General features: G+C 34.0%; 4 protein-coding genes across 6 annotated transcripts in view; 2 read left to right on the forward strand and 2 right to left on the reverse strand.

Moving 5' to 3' along the window:
* Clic (Chloride intracellular channel) overlaps positions 1 to 1583 on the reverse strand; it is a 37784-nt gene extending 36201 nt beyond the window's left edge. For both annotated transcript variants that reach the window (XM_053754553.2, XM_053754551.2), the window contains exon 1: positions 1411 to 1583. In XM_053754553.2, the coding sequence (XP_053610528.1) occupies positions 1411 to 1479 (69 nt within the window). In that variant the 5' untranslated portion in view covers positions 1480 to 1583. The remainder of the gene's footprint in view (positions 1 to 1410) is intronic.
* A 22-nt stretch (positions 1584 to 1605) lies between these two features.
* LOC128675257 (uncharacterized protein) lies at positions 1606 to 4422 on the forward strand. Its single transcript, XM_053754554.1, has one exon. The coding sequence runs from the start codon at positions 2281 to 2283 to the stop codon at positions 2983 to 2985; it is 705 nt and encodes a 234-aa protein (XP_053610529.1). The 5' UTR covers positions 1606 to 2280; the 3' UTR covers positions 2986 to 4422.
* Positions 3257 to 19775, reverse strand: LOC128675253 (uncharacterized). Of its 2 annotated transcripts, XM_053754548.1 has the most exons (6): positions 19386 to 19775; positions 17806 to 19268; positions 16855 to 17070; positions 10920 to 11063; positions 7208 to 7249; positions 3257 to 7105 (listed from the first exon to the last, which is right to left on the reverse strand). In XM_053754548.1, exons 2-6 carry the CDS (start codon positions 19190 to 19192, stop codon positions 7080 to 7082), a joined length of 1815 nt encoding a protein of 604 aa, XP_053610523.1. In that variant the 5' UTR covers positions 19193 to 19268; positions 19386 to 19775; the 3' UTR covers positions 3257 to 7079. The 2 variants fall into 2 exon arrangements, with proteins under 2 accessions (XP_053610523.1, XP_053610522.1); XM_053754547.1 differs by lacking the exons at positions 3257 to 7105; positions 7208 to 7249 and having other exon boundaries at positions 7421 to 11063; positions 19386 to 19774.
* A 181-nt stretch (positions 19776 to 19956) lies between these two features.
* Positions 19957 to 21107, forward strand: Lamtor3 (Late endosomal/lysosomal adaptor, MAPK and MTOR activator 3). Its single transcript, XM_053754558.2, has 3 exons — positions 19957 to 20143; positions 20222 to 20414; positions 20596 to 21107. The coding sequence occupies exons 1-3, from the start codon at positions 20100 to 20102 to the stop codon at positions 20737 to 20739; spliced, it is 381 nt and encodes a 126-aa protein (XP_053610533.1). The 5' UTR covers positions 19957 to 20099; the 3' UTR covers positions 20740 to 21107.
* Positions 21108 to 21813: the final 706 nt, after the last annotated feature.

The following is a 21813-nucleotide window of genomic DNA, read 5'->3' on the forward strand; positions in this document are numbered from 1 at the left end:
ACAGAATACATATCTATACTATTATTATAAAGAGGTAAGCGTTTGTGAGTTTGTATGTTTGAGGCGGGTAATCTCCAAAACTATCGAACCGATTTCAAAAATTCTTTCACCATTAGGATAGTACATTATCCAAGATTGCTAATATTTTTAGGTAGTTTAACATAAATTCATGAATTTTGTAGTTACATGTTATCACTTATGTTTCCTGTCGACAAAGTTACTATTATATGTTACACTTATCAATCACGCTATAATAACTTAGTCAGAATTCAATAACAATTCAATACCATATACCTAGCTGTGCCCAGAGGTATTCCCCCAGTGGGATTCTGAATATTATAGCATCATCATCATTCATCACTTTCAGCCTCTATTGGGTGTTACTAACCCACTGTTGGGTCCTCTCTTTAAATGCAATGTGTCTTACTGTCCTGTCCAGTCTTATAGGAATAGGAAAGAGCATGTAATATGATTAATATTTTCTGGTTGGGGGCACCAGTGCAAGCCTCAGAAGGGATTATACCAATAGATGATTGAGCTATTGTATACAAAAATTATTTATTATAACTTTTACAAATTGCTGATACCTTTTTGTAGCTTTGTTATGATGCCCTGTTGTTCCATAAATTTGCACAAACATATAATTTTAAAAACATACTCTTATGCTTTATTATCAGCTATTTTGAAAATGAGGAATTTTGTAGTATTATTTCCAGTGTTCTAATTTTTGCAACTCTGTCTACCCTGTAAAGTATAGAGATGTGACATTTGTTTTTATTTTGAATCCACACTAGTTGAGATAGAGTACAATAAAGCAATATAAGGTATTGAAATCAATTTAAAACTTCTCTCATCATGTTTACAAATACTCAGAATGAAAAGATAGTCCTATAATTGTTTTACTTTGTTTTTGGGTTGCTATCAAATTGTGTTCAATCAATTGTAACTTTTTATGTTTGTGAGCAATGATTCACAAAATAAATATACTGTGAGAGGAAATATTATGAACTGCTAAAGTCACTTCAAATAAATACTTAAAACATGTTGAGTAAAATCTCTAGTACTACACAAACAACAAAACAGAGTTGCAGGTGACCTAGATAACGCGCATTATAAGTGCAGTAATAATATACTTTCATGCATACGACTGGCGCACGACAATACCATGCAATTTACAGATGACTGCAGCCGACGTTAGATAGGTACCTACCTAAACTACTCCGAATAGCTAGTACGTATTCATTTTGCCACTTTATGCGAAACTTATATTTCTACAACGTAAATAGGCATATATTTATCACATTTGCCACCTCTTGAGGCTTCTATCTCTGTGAAGGCCAGCCACGGTACGCGTGCCGTGGTGATCGCCGTAAGCTAATCTTTCGCTAACACGTGTAAAGTTATCTGTACCTTAATGATGAGCTCGATCTCTGGCACGTCTCCGTTAGCTGTTCCATTCTCTCCGATTTCATCCGACATCGTGAACTTGTGTATCACTTGGGAGTTATTTAAAAAGTACTTGCGCACACAACTTTCCACACAACCGACACCGTCAAAATACACCACTTAACTGTTTTTGACTCACTTCACTTCATTCAGTTGTGAACGTCCGTCACTGTCAACGTCTTCTTGGTCTGCGTTTGGCAGCTGCTATATTTTTAATTTTCTATTAAGTGTCAATCTCTTAGAGAATAGATCATAGTCAATCTCTACCTTGACGTTGGCAAACCATCCTTTTGCCGAACGATGGAGCCATGACACTTAAAAAAACAACGGTATAGAGCCCGACGAGCTTTCCATAGTTTTGAAGTTTTTTATCTTTTGGAAAACGATGTTTCCCAATATTTCGGCACCCGAAAATGTTACATTGTTGTATATTTTCACAAACGAATAGTTTCATAATGAAAGGATTAATAAAGTACTCTAAAATAAACGTTTTAACCGACAGTAAAAGGCGGCATACCTCTTGTGTATCTAACATACAGTGCTGTACTCTGGCGCGATAAATGTGCATTAAAACTCCCTATTAGTAGGTACTCCGTGGTACGAAGTACTTATTAAATCCATCCGTGGTACAGAAGATCTACTACGGGGCCCTTCTAAATCAATGTCTATGGGCATGTTGTTTTTGTTTGCTTGTGTCATTGTCATTATGTCATCGTGCGTGTTAATTTAGAAATAGTGAACTGAAGAATAATTACAATAACAATAAATAGGTTGGTATCTCTACTCCTGTGCTGTGATTATATTGCTTAAATTGCTGTAATACAATATTGCAAAATGAGTAGCACATCAGAAAATACTCCAGCAGCCGAAGAGATGACATTTGCCGAAAAACAAGCTGAACGTATGAAGAGATTGCGCTCTTTACATTCAGCCAGAAACGAGGCCAGGACACACAATCATCAGGAGGTCGTCGCCGAGGAAGCCAGGAACAAGCTGCCTCCTAATTACGAAGCTAAACGTCGCCAAGCTGAATGGCTAGTTGACGATCAAAAGAAACGCGAAGAAGCAGAACAAGAAGGGAAAAACTATGATAGAGTGAAACTCCTTAATATATCTGCAACAGAAGCTGAAAGACTTGAACGTAAAAAGAAGAAAAAGAACCCAGACCAAGGATTCTCGACATACGAACAAGCAACAGTACGTCAGTATAACAGACTGGTAAAAAACATGCCATCTGCAGATATGGAGCAATATGAAAAACAAAAACAGAAATATGGCGATGCTTTCTATGGTGGGCCTAATGTTATAATTCACGGTATGCACCAAGATCGCAAGGAGGCTGTGGATAAAATGGTGAATGATTTAGAGGGGCAGATAGCTAAGCGTGCCAAGTATTCCCGCAGACGTATCCACAATGATGATGCTGATATTGACTACATCAATGAGAGGAACGCTAAGTTTAACAAGAAGTTGGAGAGATTCTATGGTGAACATACAGCTGAGATCAAACAAAATCTAGAAAGAGGAACTGCAATATAAGAGTGGTGGGTGTACAGTGAAGTTGAACGTTGTAGTGTTAGAACAGGTAGAAAAGTGGGTGAACATTGTAGATATTTAATTATTTTAGGTAAAAATTAAATATGTATTTTATATTTAGAATATAATGTTGTTTCGAAACCTATGAGATATAGCTTGATTTTTGAGAATTATTTTCCAAATAATGTGGCATGCATTGTCTGTAGCCATAATGTTGGGTTGTTAGTTTCATGTCCATAATGTCACTGAAAAAATTTTGATTAAAACAAATAAATTTCAACAAATTTCAGTAACAAGTTTATTTTGATAAATGTGCTGATTAAATAAAAATATTACATACCACATTTTTTACAATAATGGATACCAACTATAAAAGCATTGAATACAAAATTGTACAAATAAGATTATAAGTGCAACAATTGAGTTATGTTATTCATTAATTTAACTTGCACCAGTATATTGTATAATTTTGATTCAAATAAAAAAGGCATTGTTCATAATTACTGTGTAATATATTTACAATAGTCGCAAACAACTTACATGAATAGAAACAAAACACAAAAATTAAAAATTTTCACTGTTAAATCTGGATTTACCAAGTCCTAAGATATAATGTAATATATGGTGCATAGAATAGCCGAATCGGGAACTTGGTCGTTGCCACGGTATCCACAACTGGATAAGAGGTGGGAAAGTTATGTAAATCTTTTATGGACCTGGAGAATTTAAATTTCCATTGTCTTTGTATTATAGCTCATACAAAAAAAAAATCACCAGAGTAAGGAAATAACTACATAAAATAATCCAAATTTTTTTCCATGAATTTAAAAAATACAACAATTTGATGAATTAATAAAAAAATTCTCTATAAATCGTAAGTTGTATGTGACATAGTGAGCACAAGTTTCATATATAGAAATGCTTATTACTTAATACATACAATAAGGAAGTTATGAGCTTCGACTAGAAATCACAGTGTTTTGTTCATTGATATCGTGTTTTAAAAAAATATGAAAAACATATTCACAGATCAAGTTTTTGTTTTGCCCAAAAATAGATATGTAAAAATCTATAATGCTTGCAAAATAAAATATAAGTGGTATTGATTTAGTTAATTTGAGTCAATATCAATACACAATTTTATAATAGTTGGGGAACTCAAGAGTGAATTTCAATAAAAACTAGATTGCCTCAGATATAGGCAAAGGATACCTTACGATCCTGTTGAGTATTTTCCATATGAAAGCCCTCGATATAGCACATTTTTTACGTGATTCGTTTGAAAATGTGCTTTTAAGTTTATTTCAATAAAGACCTTTAACAGCAAAAATATTTTAGTTTGCATTTACGAATATCTAACATGAGAATATTTGAAAGTATATAAATACCTGATAGATATAAGTGATTTCAGTTTTGGAAATAAAATTGGATTTAAAATTGTTTTTTTTTATTATTGCATAATACACCTGATTTTCATTTATTTATAAAGACATCATAATACAGTCATAATAAGTGCCTAACTTTACAAATAATTTAGATTTTGCGAAAATTTCAAAAGTAGGTATACCTATGTTTTTAGATAAAAAGCCTTATTACGCTACAGGATTTACTTAACATTTTACTTAGATGCCTATATTTGTGATATGTCTGTACTGTTTAAGGCAGAGCCCTGTACCAATGATCTAGATGTCTTATTTTATCTAGAGCATTCGTATTTTTTACAATTTTCTGACCTTCTCATTTACCCTATTACTAATTTTAAAGAAATATGTTAATAGTTTAGTCCAGCAGTTATGTTCTCAAAAGCAAACCATCTGTTGAGGCTCCACAAAATTATTGGTCATATGGTTAAGTTAATTAATTTTTCAAAGTTATTGAAAGTAAAATATGAACGATATTGATTCGATTCTGATTACAGCGCTTTAATTCCATTCAGAATAAGTTTTATTTTAAGGCTCCGACAAATGGTTAGCTTTCCAATAGTTTCATCTTTAAAAAGTTTGTGAACAGCTGGTCACTATACATGAATATCGTGTTGATTACTAGTTTTCCTGGTAACTATGCAGCCAGACATATATTTGTGTACTTATTTTCATTGGGGACCGTTGAGTTTTGTCAGAAGTCAGAAATGGGATACAAGAAATCTAGATTCCATGCACGGCTTCGTAATAATATTTAAAAAGCCATTTTGTATTTTACGGTTATTACTATGATTTTTTGAAGCTGTCGAATACTTTATAAGTAGGTTACATTACATTAGTATACTGGTTTATAAAATAAATGTTTTACAACAATATAGTAAAGTAAGAATGCTTTTTCGATTTTTTTCTTCATTGGCCAGGGCCTGCAGTACAAATTGGCTATGCTGCCGGCCTTTTGGGCGCCTTTGTTGGGCTGTTTTATTTTTAAGTTTAGTAAAATTTTCTATTCAATTTGTTCCTAATAATTTTGTGTAAATGATATACGACGATACGGTCCATACAAATATACTATTCAGAAATTCATGTTTTTCGAAATGATATCATTTGATTTTTGAGGGTATGTATATGTATAACGCTTAAAACAACTTGTAAACGGAGTTTCGATTTCTTTTTTAGCAAAATATTTTATGGCCATAAGAAATAATTAAATAAGATTATGGCATGTTTGGCTGTACCTCAAAGTGCTTGGTCGGTTAAGGTTTAAGTGTATCGTGCTTATCTTCGGCTAAACCTTTATCATCCCGGCTAGATCTTGGTGCCGTAATATAAAATTATGTTGATCGATAGAAATAGTGTGAACCCGCTTTTTTGACCCGACAAGAACACTAATACCTAACATAGGTAGGTATTCGACTGAGATCGGCAGCAACTAGGTCTAACCAGCTAAATCAAGATGTAGCCGCACTTCGAGGATTAGCTGCAACATATGGTACATTGTAAATATTTTTAGATAAAATACAATATTATATTATTTATCATTCGGTCGTTATAAAATTCAGTTTACCTACTGACTCTGTCAGTGTCGAGTTGAGTGATATATTTTTCATTAAAATGGTATCGAATAAATGCGGCGAATCAGATTTTCTACATAATTATTTTTTGTACACTAATGATGTTATGACATTACAAGAAAGTAATATAAAATTTTCGTGTCGTAGCATATTTTAATATGTTTATACGACACAATAGTATGTAAATAAGTATAAGTATAAATAATTTAAAATTTCGATTTTGCAAACTTGCTTTCATCACCCTATATGCTTAGGAAATTTGAAAAATAGCTGATTGCTTAAAAATTTATGTATGTACTTACTATATTTTAATTTGTTTGTACTTTTTGAAACTTACGTGATTTACCTACTTCAACATCATTAGATTCACTTAGGTATCAGCAAATTTTCGTTCGATATGCAGAAATAGAAGACACACAACAATAGTGCGATTTCAGAATTATTTATTTTTCTTTACAATTAAACTGCTTTTGATTTCTGGCCTTACTTCTAGACGGTAACTATTATTTTTAGTTTCGATTATAATTAAATAATAATATATATTTATTTTCCTATCCACCTTAAGTGCAGCAGCGTAGAAATGTAAATAACTGAAAGTTATCCGCATTTGGTACAGCACTCAGTGAGAATAGGAAACAGAACGCAATATTCAAAAATAAATCGATTATCAGTTTTTTTGGAATGTGTACAATTATAGAACATTAACAACACATAAAATCAGACTTAATAATTCTAATTACCAAATGCGAATATCACAGATTGCTTGATCAAATCATACTACTGCACTTAAGATAGTTAAGCTATGTTATAGCTTGTTCTTCAACGTGTCTTTACGCGCATCGCTACGTGTGAGTTTTTTCTCAAAATAAGTTATTCTGTTATATTGTAAATCTTAGAATATGCATACCAAAAATTACTAGAGAAGTGAAATAGCCTCTTGACTCGTTCTTTACATAAAATTACAATAGTGATAGGGCGAGTAGAGTGACTTTTTCTCTTAGTTCATTTGGCATTTATCTACTCAGTGAGTATATTTGCCCACGCAGCGTCACGTGTAAAAACCAATGGAAAACTAAGATTACAATCACGTTCGATGCCGGGCATCTCATAACACCCACGATCGAGATATATCTGAAAGGAAAATTTTGAATTGATTATCGCCAATTTTATTGCCAATTAACTCATTGAATCCGGTCAAACCTTCTCTTTTTCAATTAATATTGATATACTTACTCCGTCGACCCGGCATTACACGCACAGTAATTCCATCCCGAACTGCGCAGAAATAAAATGAATTAAAATCACGAAACACGTAAAAATGACGAAATTATAACACAGCATTCGTTTGATACAACAACTTGTTACGGGATTAATAGGAGCAAAACAAAACTTACCTCAAATCAAAACTGGTTAGGGATAGGAAGAAAACATACAAAAAATAGAATATAACTTTAAAATAACGATTTATTGAATCTCAGATATACATAAAATTAAATCAATCACAATTCATCTCTTATCTAAAATTTGACTAACTTGACCATTTAACAATTTTGTTTTTATACAATGATATAACCGGATGCGGTTCAAGTGGATATTACAGCGCATTCAATGTTTACATGATTATCAAATGACTGTCCTATGGAATAAGAGCTAAAATAAAATAGAACTGGTCACATAAAGTAGAGCTTAGAGCTGTGTTTGGAGCAGGATTTTATTGTATAATTATTACAAAATCAACATATACTAAGTAGCTAAATTTAATATGGACAATAAAGTCTTAAAAGAAGCTGCTGTTTCCGGAATCTGTGGTGCAATTGGACAGATTGAATGTGTCAAAAAATTCCCTATGTAACACGGACCTTACGAATAATATCTAAATATATGGCCGGGTTGTTGAAGGAGAGTAAAAAAAAATGATAGTTGTGTGTGTTTTAACAATATTTTAAAAATTATTAAAGTTTGTGTACGATACGTCTGTTTATAAAGTTTATACTTTATACCTAGTGCTTTCTGTGTTCACGTATAAATACTGATTTTCATTAAAAAAATATCATGCCCGTATTAAACGACCAGGTACAGGTGGAACGGAGCATGTGCAGTCAACAGCACATCAAGTTACCCAAATCAATTTCAAATTCGTCGCTGCATAAAGATCCATGTAGGTTAACTTGAAATCCGGTGGACTGTACGAATAAAAATAAACGTGATATAAAACAATCCGGTTTCGAGCCAGAGTCCGATCGACACATAATTAACCAGCCCTAACTATGCTGACGAAAAAGGAAGATGTAAATCGACTTAGGCCATAGAATAGTATCAATAAATATATTAATTTTGGAGTTTGTATTAATAATAATGGCATACTCTAAAATATTAAACATAATGCACTGTAAACTCCACTCTATCCCACAAACGAAGCTAGCTAGCTTCCCCATTAGCTACCAAAAATTTTAAGGTCTCTTTGGTGCCAAAATTATGTGCGTTCTAAAGTTGACAAAGTATCTATATCATGTTTTTCTATTGTGATGCAAAACTTGTGCGTTAAACTGAATCTGTATCGTAATAAATTTACTTAATACTATGGACGTAATACATGTATATTATAATTTCCTATCAAATATGAATGATAAGTCAAATTATAACGAAATCAAGGCCCAGCCTATCACAGTTAAATTCGATAATCACACGGTTGCCTAAACAATTTCATATTATCTTATTTAATACATATATGTTTTATTTATATAGTATATTTTTAATTCTGGAAATTTAACCAATAAAATACACATTCTAATCGTATATTAAGTACATACTAAGTAACTTAATGGCAATTTTAAGAAATAACGAAGAATATGAAAACTATACTCAATTTGTGATGTAATTAAGAATTTATAAATATTATGAATTAAATACTATTTTTATTAGATCCGCGAAGTGGAATATAACTATTATAACCACGCTTGGGTTTTTATAGAACTACAATAATTAACCTGACTTCTGTTCAATGGCTCAAAGTAATGTATATCTAAGAAAGTTTTCAAATAATTAAAATTATTATCTTAAATGTATCCCTGTGGTAAACTTGTGATCAAAAAACTTGTGAAGCACATATATAAGTATTTCTTGAAATTATGCTAAAATAATAAAGCTGAAGAGTTTGTATGTTTGTATAAACACGGTAATCTCTGAAACGACTGGTCCTATTTGAAACAATCTTTTTGTGATAGCTATACTAATGAGAAATTACAGGAGCGAAGCTGCGTGGCGGACCTAGTCTTATATAATATTTGAGATAACAATACGTATATAGAACACTTTGATGAGCAGAATTGAGCAATCAACAGTTAACGGGGCCCTAATCCGGCAATAAATAAATTTGAAAAAAAAAAAAGATATATTTTTGGCAAGGCGCAATTAGTCTTTAGTTTGAGATCTTGTGATGCCGTGTATGACCAGTCAACGAGTGATGTAGGATTGCCTAAAGGTACCTAGCTTATTATACATTTAGGATCAGCAATCAGGAGATCTAACTAATATTATAAACGTTAACGTGTTTAGATGGAAGTACGTTTATTTTTCAAGCAAAAACTATTGGACGGATTTCGATGAAACATATATATCTACTATCAAAATTTATTTAAATGTTTGGCGTAAATCTCTTCTATAATCTCTATAATATAATCTCTTATAATTTCGATGAATGATATTTATATATCTTGGAATGAAAAGTATATCATCCCAACTATGGTTTAACGCGAGTGAAGCCGTGTTAGGCCGTTAGTTGATTCATAAACCATTTTTTTCATTTAACAACTGAAACTTTATACTTTGTAATACGGGTGTCATCGACGAAGATTTTGTGTATTTTATTTATTAAAATAGCTGAAACTTTCTATTTTGTCAAAGATTTTGTGACAGAAATTATATAATTTACCACATACTTTAACGTCTAATATAAAATAATTTAGCCTCTAACGTTTTCCCAAAAAAGGGCATAAATAATTTGTTCAGTGATCGCCGACCCTAAATGCAAAGTGTCAGCTGAGACCTTAAATAAATTTAAAACAATAAATACATTTTTACATTTACCGCTAACAATACTTATTTAAAATCTCAATGATATAACGTAAGTTTAAATAGCCTATAAAACGCACGAGTCACATATACAGGATGATTCTGTAGCAGTTGTTCAATAACTCTTAGATTTATTGTTGCACTAGCTTTTACCCGCGGCTTTGCTCGCTTAAATTTCTCACAAGAACTTTCTAACAAACATACTTACTTTCACATTTATAATATTAGTTAGGATTAAGTACGACATTTTTTGTGAAATTTATAACTATAAAATATAGTAGGTAATTTTTTATATAACATATACCTACAACAACATAGTTCTCAATTATTGAACACTTTCTACCACTGCAAAATTTTGACTTAAAACATGGGATATAAGTAGTTAATAAAAGAGGCAAAATCTTCGAGCCACCATTACATTTCTGTCACCGATAATACAGGGACTTCTTACATCGCAACGTACATAAAATGTGTCACAATTTAGTGGCCTGAGTTCCTTGCCTCTGATTACATTCTCAAATGTAGATTGGTGAAGACCAACACACATGCAAGTCCAATGAAAAATTCGTACAGATCACAATATAAAACACTTTCCGATGTTCAGAAAATTCCAACAAAAATGGTCCATAAATTTGTTGGCATTTTCAAAAGTAAGGCATGCCGCCATGCTTAGGTTAGAAGCACAACACAGTTCAAAAATCAGTCTCAAAAAAAGCACTTTTCACAACAGAGGAACTTCAAACGTTAAGTTGGGATATGGCCCGGCAGTTTTCTACCAGGTAAGAGTCACTTTGTCTGGAATTAACGGAGCCTTCTCTCTGGAAGGACCTTCCGGAGCCTTCCCGCTGGAAGGGGTCCTGGGGGAGGGACGTACCTACGTATATCCGGGGCATGTCGCATTCCTCACACCGGTTCAGAAGTGGGAAGTTTCTGAAGGTGCACATATGGCACTGCCAATATGCTGACGGCCGTTGTCCTGTATAGATGTTGCTGTAGAAGTTGTCTGGCTCTTCCACATCTGGAAAATAAAGGGTTCCATCTTGAGCTGACATCATCGATATTTACTGACTTTCAACTAGTGTGAATATGATAGTTGGTAATTGGATGGGTAATCAAAAAGGAGATGAATCAAGGATAATTTCTGGCGGCCTGTGTTTCCGCCCTAGAATAGGACCACTCCATATCCTCTAGGGTTGACTTCAGACAGGCGTTTGGTTGTAAAATCACAGCCGAATATTCAAACTTAATAATGATGTTTTAAGGGGTAGAATCAAATCTTGTAACAATATCACATTAAGACATGATTGTATGTTTAATACAAGCAAGTCGACTCACATTCGTCATTCTTGCAAAACCGCAAACAGCCCCTGACAAGCAATTTACATCCATCCGCAAACATCCGCGAGAAAGAGTAAGAGATAAGAACTATTGGGGAGCACCTTAGCGACGCACATTGCGCTGCCTTATGAGAATCCATAGTAATACTATAATTGCGAAAAGTCATGTTTTCACGGCTAAACCGCTAGGCCGATTTTGACGAAATGGACACAGTTAGCCGAGGTATAGGTGGCCGCAGGTAGAACTGCGGGCAACAGCTAGTTAGACATACTAGCTACTCGATATTTAAATGCTTGTAAATGTTTAATGCCTTCCTCATTGTAGATCACATAAGGATATTACCTTATAGAGTTTACGTTGTATATCATGCTATATATGGCGTTAATTAGTTCCGAACATTACAAATATGTAAACTAATGGCCTGTTCCATCTAATTACATTATAGATACATTGATGTAGAAGTACCGCAGACGTGGCGGTACTGTAGCTGCAAAAAACAATGTGGCCTATCTGTTATTGATAGTTCCTCATATTACCACTGGCCTTCTTTCGTGGTACTGTCTCTAATTACATTATTTAGAAATTCTATAATTCTACAAAATGACCAATGAATCATGTCCGCGATAACCATCACAACTAATGATCTAAAATGATTGGACATATTCACAATCTTTAAGTAGATTAAGTCACGTAAATCATAAACAGTAATGACTAATTTAATATCCCCTCTTTCATGTTTTAAATAAATAGATAAACAATATTGAATAGTTTACAGTAAGCTTCAAGCCTGTGTGGGATAATGGATGGTATATATTTTTATTTATTTGGTTCAACAATTGTTACTGGTATCTAACAGATAACCTGCTAAAGGCGCATAAGGTACATAGAGACTAAACATCTTTTGTTCTACGACTTTTGTCTAAAGGTAATAAATACATGTCGTTTCTATAAAACGTTAACTCTATGTTTGATTCCGCTACATAACGCTACTGTACTGTCTCGTGTTGCTTGGCTATTACATAGAGTTAAGATGTGTAGAAAGAGTGTGTCGCAAATTAGATTGTATTTTTTTATATGAAAAAAAAAAATTACTACGAATAACGTAGAGTCGTAGAATTAAAGTTGCTTGTTTTGATGTACCCAAGTAGCCTTTTAGGAGGTTTTGCGTTTGTCTACAGAATTAAATTAAAATTCTTAATTTAATTCTGTAGATTTTATATATACTATACATATATAAAATCTACAGAATTAAATTAAGAATTTTAATTATCATTATGTGTGTTTATAATTTATAAATATATAATATTTACATGTTACGTTGTTTTTTTTAATGATATTATTAAATATTATAAATAATTTAGAATAGGGTACTCTTTAGCATATTTTATTTGCATTGCAACTTCATTGAAACGTCAGACGCAATGTTTGTTGCTTTGCTAACCAGTACTGAATAGTTGCACTTAGACCACATCCTATCAATTCCCGCGCGGCCCAATCTGACTGCGTTCCTTATGTTGTTCAATTTTTTTATATATCTCCTGGATCGAAGGGATATTATGCAAGGAAAAGTCTAAAATTAGTACTGAACTGATTTTCGCGTAGTTTTCATGAATGGACAGAGTGATTTAGGAAAGAACTACTTTAGATAAATTCATGCGGGTGAATAGGATGGGTGGATGAAAATAGTTGAATATTAGAATAATATAAGATCTGTACAGTCAATCAAGCACATCAAGCTGCCCAAATTAATTGCAAATTGGCCCTCATTGCCGCGGCTTAAAGGTCAAGAGGACAGAAAACCCTCATAATATTTTCTACTCTTTACAGACAGGCTGTACCACTTTTTAAAGCCTATTTTGTGTCCCACTGCTGGACAAAGCCCTTAAATAGTTCTAACTGTCCTAATTAATATTTTAAATGAGAAAGTATGCTTATTTAGTTGTTACCTCATCTATTCAACTAATCTTGAAATTTTGCATACATATTTCTTTAGAAATACGAAGCAGGACAGAGATAGGTTGGAAAATCACGCATGCGACAAATAACTGTACGTGCTACTTATAACTTATCTATCTATATATACATATATATAAAACTCTTGCGTGAAGTGACTGACTGACAGATAACGTACAGCCGAAACTACTCGGCCTAGGAAGCTGAAATTTGGCATGTAGATTCCCTGGTTAGTGTAGGTGAGCACTAAGAAGGGATTTTTGGAACTTCTACCCCGATGGGGGTGAAAGGGGTGAAAAACTTTTATATGAAAGTTCCACACCGTTGGAGTTAGTAACTTGAAAATTTTGATTTTGGTTGTTTACAATTAACGAAAACGTGTTTCAGATTTTTCTGAAAGTTTACCCTCAACCCCTTCAAAAAGGTGTTGAAAGATTGTAAGGAACTTAATAAAAATTTCAAAATAAAAAGTTGAAAATTGGTAAACATACTATTCATAATTCGTGGTTTTCATATAAAATTTCGATAATTCTTTAAGAATTACCACACAATTAAAAAACACGCGGGCGAGGCCGCGGGCAAAAGCTAGTTCATATATATATTTTATTTAATTCAATTGCAGACCATGTCAATGACCCTATAGTGTGATTCATGTAATATGGAAGGTTTAGTTCAAGCAGGCGTAACCGAAAATGTCCTGTCATATCAGTCGAACTTCTATGCCACCAGACTTGTGTTTATTATAGCTTATCTGGCATTGTTCGAATGACTCATATTCTGAAAAACTGGCTTAGTTCAGACATTGATTTACGACCAGTATTCGTCCAGTTTCTTCCCAAAAAGTCGGGCGCAAACACAACTAGTAGATCAGTTACATAAACTTATTAAGTTCAATAAATAAATAAATATTAGGACAAATCACACAGATTGAGATATCCCCAAAGTTCAAGGTTTGTGTTATGGGATACTAACTCCACGATACCATATTTTATAACAAATACATATATAGATAAACATCCAATACCCGGGCCAATCAGAAAAAGATCATTTTCCATAATGACTCGACCGGGGATCGAAGTCGTCGATTTCGAATGTCGATTCAATTTCAAATTAATTTCCCTTCTCGCTGTCTATCTGTCCCTATTTATGCTTAGATCTAAAAAAAACCAACGGATTTCGATTTTTTTAATCCAAGAGGAAGGTTTTTATGTACCTAATAAACTTTCAGGTTCATTCTATAAGAATGTAATTAAACAAGCAGTAATTAAACAAGAGAGTGATTTGTTTCTTCGTTGTTATCACGAGATTTTAAATTAGATGTAGTTATAAACCGTTAATCTTTATGTCAGATAAGGACAAATAACTATCTCCATTAATATCTGAGTGAATCACCAATAAGTCTTCTTAATCATAGATAAGTCGACCAGTCATAAAAAATCGATACTATCTCTGTAAATTTCACTTTTTCCATTCAAACCGACGGATTTTTACATACATGCAAATCAATATAATATATATAAAATCAATATATGTGTTAAAACTAGCATATTTTTTTAGGAAATTCTTACTGGAATGGACTTGTCAAATCTTGGAATCTTTGGAAATTTGTCTGTCTGAAGTGTCTGAACGCGCATCAAGCAAAATCTACACGATCCATTTACTTGATTTTGTTTGAAGGTACCTCATATGCCAGTTTAACATTTTTGATGTATTTTATCCCGAAAAAGCTGGGATTCCAAAATGGAAGTCAAATAACGAACTATTCCGTCGACTTACTCGAAATTTGAAAAAAAAATCCCGGAAAATTGTGTGTGTCCCCGAGAAAAGTCAAGTAATGTACTCCGGCTATTTACTTGAAATTTGGTATGTAGGTACCGTAAGTACCGGCAGAGTATTTTACTTACATTTAATCCCGGAAAAATTGTACGAGTGACGTGGGAAAGACAAATAATGAGCGACTGGACAGATTTAGTGGAGGTTAAGCAGAATATTTGTCAGTTTTGACAAGACTGAAATAACTCAAAAACCAAATCAATTGGGCAATAAAAGAGAAGTGGAGAAAAATTTGAGATACCTAGTAATAATGATGACCATAAATATATTTTTTTAATATTAATAAAAACAAATTTGTTGTAAAACAAAGTTATTATTTTAAAAAAAGACAACACAAAGTTTTCAAAATAATAAAAGCTTTTAAAATGGTTGGTTTTCTCTAAAATCTTGCATTTTCTTGGGAAATTGTTTTTTTCCTTAGTAACGCTATCTAGTAGCATAACATTGAAATAGTAAAGATGCCTTGTTTTATTAGGTAGGGTCAATGTCAACTATACACTATCGTCACGCAGTATCAATTCGACCTACATTGCCGTATTTTACTTGCGATAAATAAAAGATTATCTTCAAACAAATTATGCAATGTTTATGCATTCGCGTCGGCATCTCGTTTCGGCGATAGTGTGTAGCCAGCATAGTCAATAAGCATAGCATGTCATGCCACGTTCGTGTTTGGACATGCAGTATCTCGAATTATTTAGATTCTTAACAAAATGTTATTTCCCTTAATGCAAACTCGATAAGTAATTAAATCATAAAATATTATTACTTCTTACTTGGGATTCCTCGAATATAGCTCTAAACAATCCAAAAGGAATATTTAGGGTTTCTAATCTGTTGTACATCACTTGCACATGTGCAAAGAATGAATACATTCATTAAACTTTCCAAGAAACATGGATGTTTTGTTTTTATCATTGTTGGGCACCTGTGTCAATAATTGATAAAAAATAAATGATAACTGGCTTGAATCAAAAGAAGATGGTAGATTTTTTATCAATTATTTAATAACATTGTTATCATTAAATCTTTCAACCTAAATTCGTAATACTTGACTCATATGTATATAATTTGTCTTAATAAATGTTCTTAGAACTTGTTTTTTTTTATGCCGAAATTTGATTAGTTAAACTCTAATATCTCCAAATTCTTGTTTAGTCGAAAACTCATTATCTCGAAACTTTAAACATTTTCCTTGACATTCGAGCTATCGAGAACGATTCTACTATAACAAGATAGGTACTGGTACAGTTCAAATAAAATAGAATATGACGGCTTTGAAATGAATTTACAGTCTGTCCAAAAAGCAAAGAAAAAAATGAGGGCACTGTCTCCTTTTGGCAGGCAACACCCGAGTGTTTGATTTGTTTGATGAACCCAAGATTGGTTGATAAACACCGATGTTTATCAACCAATCTTGACCATTATATTTGGTATTTCAATGGCAAAAAAATATAGTTCGTCAAAAATCCATTATTCACTTCCTTGCTTGACAGACTGTATCTTCATGTATTGTTGCTTGAGTTTGTGACCCTTTCTCATCCCGTGTTGTAACACCCCCTGACATTTATAACTCATAATTGAGACGCTACTTTAGACTATATTCAGAACCGCCATCGCATGTGAACTGTACCCAGCAATGGTTAGTAGAAATCTAATGACGATTTTTCAAAAGAATTTCTCACCACTGCCTCTCATTTCAAGCCTCTTCGCCAAGGTATCACATTGACTCCGCAGCCTTTCCACGTATTCCTTGAGGCTCTGCGCTGCCGATGGTGCGGGCGGAGGCGCGGCAAGTATCTCCGTCTCTTTTGTCAGCTGAGCTAGACGTCTCTTTTCCTCTTCTAAAGCCTTTGCTAACCGATCGCGCCTCTCTTTCTGCCGCTCGATGTGGGATCGATCTGGAAAATTGTGATAGAAATATGTAATGTGTATTTTTATTTGTGGAGAGTGAATAAAGAAGTAATGTGACAAAATTACTATTTCTAGGAAAAGTTTTAGGTAAAAGAAATATGATTCTCTTGATCAACAAGGAAAATTTCCAGGAGGAATTTAATTCGAGCAAAAAATTGAATATAAACGACAACCAACATGTGGGGTAATTTTTTCCCAAACCCTGTTTTATAAGGTTTTGTTGTAATAAAATGATAATAGATCTTCTCGCAATTTTTCTTAACAAAGTGCAGAGAAGTATACCTTCAATCTTAGAAAAAAGTATTGAGTCTGTGAGAAACGCGCGCGAAGTCGCTGCCAAAGACTAGCAAGTACAATAAATGTTAGTCATTTAAAAATATGTATGTGTCATAGACATATTATAATATTAGTAGTAAGTAAATTATTTCCTAGTTGAAGATGCCAATGCAAGTCACCAGACAGACAATTAGATGTCTTATACTGGGATATCTTATACATATCAACAAATTTACTTAAACAATGAAAGTAATCTTTGGCTTGAAGTTGAATCAGATTTATATTTTTTAAATTATTTATCTTTTGTCTTTATTTTTAATTGTGATGTATAATAATATAATGTTCCTATATAAATACATTATGACAAATGATAATTAAATGTTCCTGATATTTTGCACATAACTTGATTGACTGGCAAGAGAGAAAGCAAACTGGTAACAACTTACTATTTGTAGACCCCGGTGGTTCTGGAGCGGCCCTGGAAGGGCGGGGTGAGTCGATGCGCGGTTGCGGGGCGTGTGAGGCGTGTGAGGCGTGTGGGGCGGGCGGGACGTGTGGGGCGGGCGGGACGTGTGGGGCCGGCGGCGGCGGAGCGCGACGGCGCGGCGCGCGCGCTGAGCTCGGGCTCACTGTCACCGTCACGTGCCCCTCGAACCCACCATCCTCATCGCCCACCTCTCGCACGGGACTCGCCATACTCGAAGTTGGTGTACAAACAGTCAAATTCACCGAAGTTATTGCTCTTGGACTATCGTAATCTTCTAACCAAGGATTATCAAAACGACTCAAGTCCATATGACAGTTGACGTTGACCGACAAGTTCACAGGATATCCTCTCTCAGGCCTAAATTGTGTGTTAGGTGTACTCATCTGCCTAGTTTGACTCTCATATTTAGGCGGCACAGGTGACACTGTTCTATTTGGCTCTACTTCTGGTTCCTTTAATGTCTGTTTAAATGCAATATCTGGATTTGGTTTTATAAAGTCTAGCGTGTTGGGCCGTTTTGGTCTTTCCTGAGGCACTTCTATAGGTTTTTGTTGAGGCACATCTGTAGGTTTCTCTTGAGGCTCTTCTATACACTTTTCTTGTGTGATTTGTGTAGATTCTTCTTTTTTGACTGTTTTCTTTTCTTTCCCCTTTTCTAGCTTTTCATTTAAATTACTTTTGATTTTGTTGCTCTTGAGAATCCTGTAACCTGTGCTTTCTGGTTGTTCCAGGTTATCGACTTTATCCTGTTGTGGTGAAACAATTACTGGTATATCATCTCCTTTAACATTCTCATTTGTTAATTCTATATCACTTGGAGATCCAGCACTGTATTTTGCATAACAGTTGTCTATATTAATGACTGTTACTGGTGTTGTGTTGTTATCAGTTTCCAGTACAGGTTTTTTTACTTCTTCAACCACATTTTGGTTGGCATCAGTGTTGATCTTCTTTTCACTATCATTGGTAGAAACGAGTGAGCTCAATACAGCAGTCTGAGGACCTTGGCATATGACAGACTTAACCACTGATGATTTTGAAATCTCATGCTTGACTATAGGCTGATTGCGACATTTGCCAGGTGGATTGAGTTTAAGCTCATTGAGTTGTCGCGCTGCTGCCGATGAGGAGGCATGATATGCGTGTGTTAGGGAGGCCTTGACTTCTTTGTGCAGGTGGGTCTCACAAGCTTGTTTGTCGTGGCAGTACAATTCGATTGTGTTGGACACAACATGATCAGGGACTCCAGGAAACTTTTGTTTTAGCTCATGAAATAATTGCATAAGCGATATATTAGTGCATGCACACGGTGAGGGGCTCGTAGCGCTCTCGGAGGGGGCAGACATCGCCGCCCATCCTAGCGGGGGCCCACCGCTATGCCGTTAAGTGTATCCGCACCAGACGAGAGATGATGATATTACACTAACATGTAAAAACAAATTAACATTTTAATGCCTATGTATACTGTAAATAAGTCACGCAGACTTCGTGACGTCACAAACCCAAAAATCCCGATTTTGCACAGTTACGTATACATACCCAGATATTCACTGCATCGAACGTTCATGACTCTGTAGCCTCAATGCTACACTAATGATGAAAAAGATAATACAACATGACAAGACACAATTTTTATACCTTTTGTTATCATACCAAAGCTATTTTTCGAGAAGTTGCAACATTTTCACTAAAACTGTTCCATATTATATCCTTATCACTACACTTTTCTTAGTTTTTTACTTTATAAAGTAACTCAACGGACACCCAAAAAGTACAAAGGCAGTAATAATTGTACCCAAAAATAAAATACGAAAATCGCAGTCGAAGTTGTCATGTCAATCCATTTCTGCCATTTTTCATTAGTTCGAAGACAAGAAACGAATATTGTTTTTATTTTGTAGAGAAAAAAGTGTTCGTCTTGTCTATGTCTCTTTTTTTTACGGCCAGCCAGCCAACGAGACCCGTGATTTACTTCAGTGGGAAATTTTACGTACCTAGCAGGCAGAACATTTTAGTCAGGTAAAATGTTTATCGGGTTGAAAGAAAATTATATATGTCAATGTCAATTCTGCTGTCTTGGACCAATCAACGTCAAAACTTTCAGTTCAGGTTCATTCAGTAACTGGGGTTGTGAAGTGAAAAGATCGTGTAGGTGTAGGTAATCAGTTTTTGTTCACACAAAACAACACAACAAGAAAGAAAAAAGCAAAAATATTTTTGATATTTCATTTTTAAGTGCTAAATATATTTAAAATGGTCGATGATTTACGGAAATATCTCAACCATTTACTAGAAAGGTATTATTTACTGTGCTGTATGTCACTGTACTTTTTAGTACTTACGAAACTGCATAAAAATGAAATATTTTGTTTCAGGGTTAATGGTCTTCATTGTATAATAATAACAGACCGTGATGGTGTACCTCTTGTCCGAGCAGTTACTGAAAGGGCTCCGCAGTTAGCTCTTCGGCCGAACTTTATATCGACGTTCGGGATGGCGACTGACCAAGCAAGCAAACTAGGTTTAGGACGGAATAAAACCATCATTTCGATGTATTCTAGTTATCAAGTACGTTCATCAACCTAATAAGCAATCGTATCTAGTCTGAGAGTGATTAATATGATCCACCTTTTATGCAAAGGTCCAAGAGGTTTTGAAAATTACTTTTGATTTGAAAATGGGTAGTGTGTGAGGCTCTGTCATTACCGAGTTTGATTCATGTTAATAAAATTTATTGTTATTTTTCCAGGTTATCCAAATGAACAAACTGCCTCTAGTCATCACATTCATCGGCAGTGACAATTGCAATACTGGTCACATCTTATCACTGGAGAACCAAATTGAGCCGTTCCTTAAAGACCTGGCCACAGTGGTCACTGAAGCAGGCGCTTAAAGTATGTGAATTATCCTCAGTGTACTTTGGATAACTTGCATAATACTATGTTACATATTCATAAGAATTATTCAACTAAGATACTTGGTCAGTTTATTGAAAGTTTGCAGACTGATCTTTATTTTAATAAGTAATTAAAAATAAAGGTCAGTCCACAAACACATATTAAATATCTGTTTAATACCTGTTCTAAGTAATTAATCAGTTTAAAATTGATCTTTATTCTTTCATTTTGTACATACATGCATATTAATATCACATCTGTTTCCCATGGTGGTAAACAGAGACTAGGGATTTCCACTAGTTGCTTGATTTAATTTTGTAGTTATGTTAAAAACATTAGTGTGAGGTACTCTCATTTGGCAAAGTTTGAAAACATGACATCAATAACACTATATTTTTTGTATGTGAACACTCTGGCTATTTCAAAATAAGATTTTCCGGGATAAGTGTTGTGCCCCAGCCAGGCACAGCGTTGTTGGTGGCCAACATTAAACCAGAATGGTTGTAGGACTCAAACTATGGAACACCTACTGGCCTGCCCCATCTCTACATATAACACAAGATTATCTAACAGCAACACTGTACATAAGTTGTAGTGCTCCCAACGTGAAGCATAGTAAATCTAAAATGAATACTTACAACAAATAGGGATATACTACACTTTACAAAGCAGTGGTTTTTGTTTGGATATATCCATTGCTCGTGAAATGGGCTGGAAAATGTTTGTCAGATTAATCTGGTGTTTGCAATCAGTCAAAAGGGTAGAAAACAACCTACTCAACAACTTTAGTATGAAAGTGAGAATGTGACCACACTTGTGTATATTATTAAAATTTTTTTACTGCAGAAAATGTGCCTTTACCTATTATATTTAATGACTTTAAAATATTTATGGAGGAGATCTTTATGTAGTGTTCTTTGCCCAGCATTGGGACAAACAACTGGCTAGATAAATAAAAAATATATTTGTATTATTTGTGCTATTTGGCTTATGTAAATGTGGGATTGAAAAAATTACACTTTGTTAACAAGTTCAATTTATTTTTTATAATTAAAGCATAATTTTAAAAA

This window comes from Plodia interpunctella, chromosome 14, assembly GCF_027563975.2.
Source record: "Plodia interpunctella isolate USDA-ARS_2022_Savannah chromosome 14, ilPloInte3.2, whole genome shotgun sequence".
In the NCBI taxonomy this organism is placed as follows: domain Eukaryota; kingdom Metazoa; phylum Arthropoda; class Insecta; order Lepidoptera; family Pyralidae; genus Plodia; species Plodia interpunctella.

Excerpts from the sequence above, each read along its gene's own strand:
- Lamtor3 (XM_053754558.2), top strand. The coding sequence starts at position 20,100 with ATGGTCGATGATTTACGGAAATATCTCAACCATTTACTAGAAAG. Across the intron at positions 20,144-20,221 it reads CTCAACCATTTACTAGAAAG|GGTTAATGGTCTTCATTGTA; the intron begins GTATTATTTACT and ends ATTTTGTTTCAG. Across the intron at positions 20,415-20,595 it reads CGATGTATTCTAGTTATCAA|GTTATCCAAATGAACAAACT; the intron begins GTACGTTCATCA and ends TTATTTTTCCAG.
- LOC128675257 (XM_053754554.1), top strand. The coding sequence starts at position 2,281 with ATGAGTAGCACATCAGAAAATACTCCAGCAGCCGAAGAGATGACATTT.
- LOC128675253 (XM_053754547.1), bottom strand. The coding sequence starts at position 19,192 with ATGTCTGCCCCCTCCGAGAGCGCTACGAGCCCCTCACCGTGTGCATGC. Across the intron at positions 17,071-17,805 it reads ACCACCGGGGTCTACAAATA|ATCGATCCCACATCGAGCGG; the intron begins GTAAGTTGTTAC and ends ACAATTTTCCAG. Across the intron at positions 11,064-16,854 it reads GCTTGAAATGAGAGGCAGTG|ATGTGGAAGAGCCAGACAAC; the intron begins GTGAGAAATTCT and ends TTTATTTTCCAG.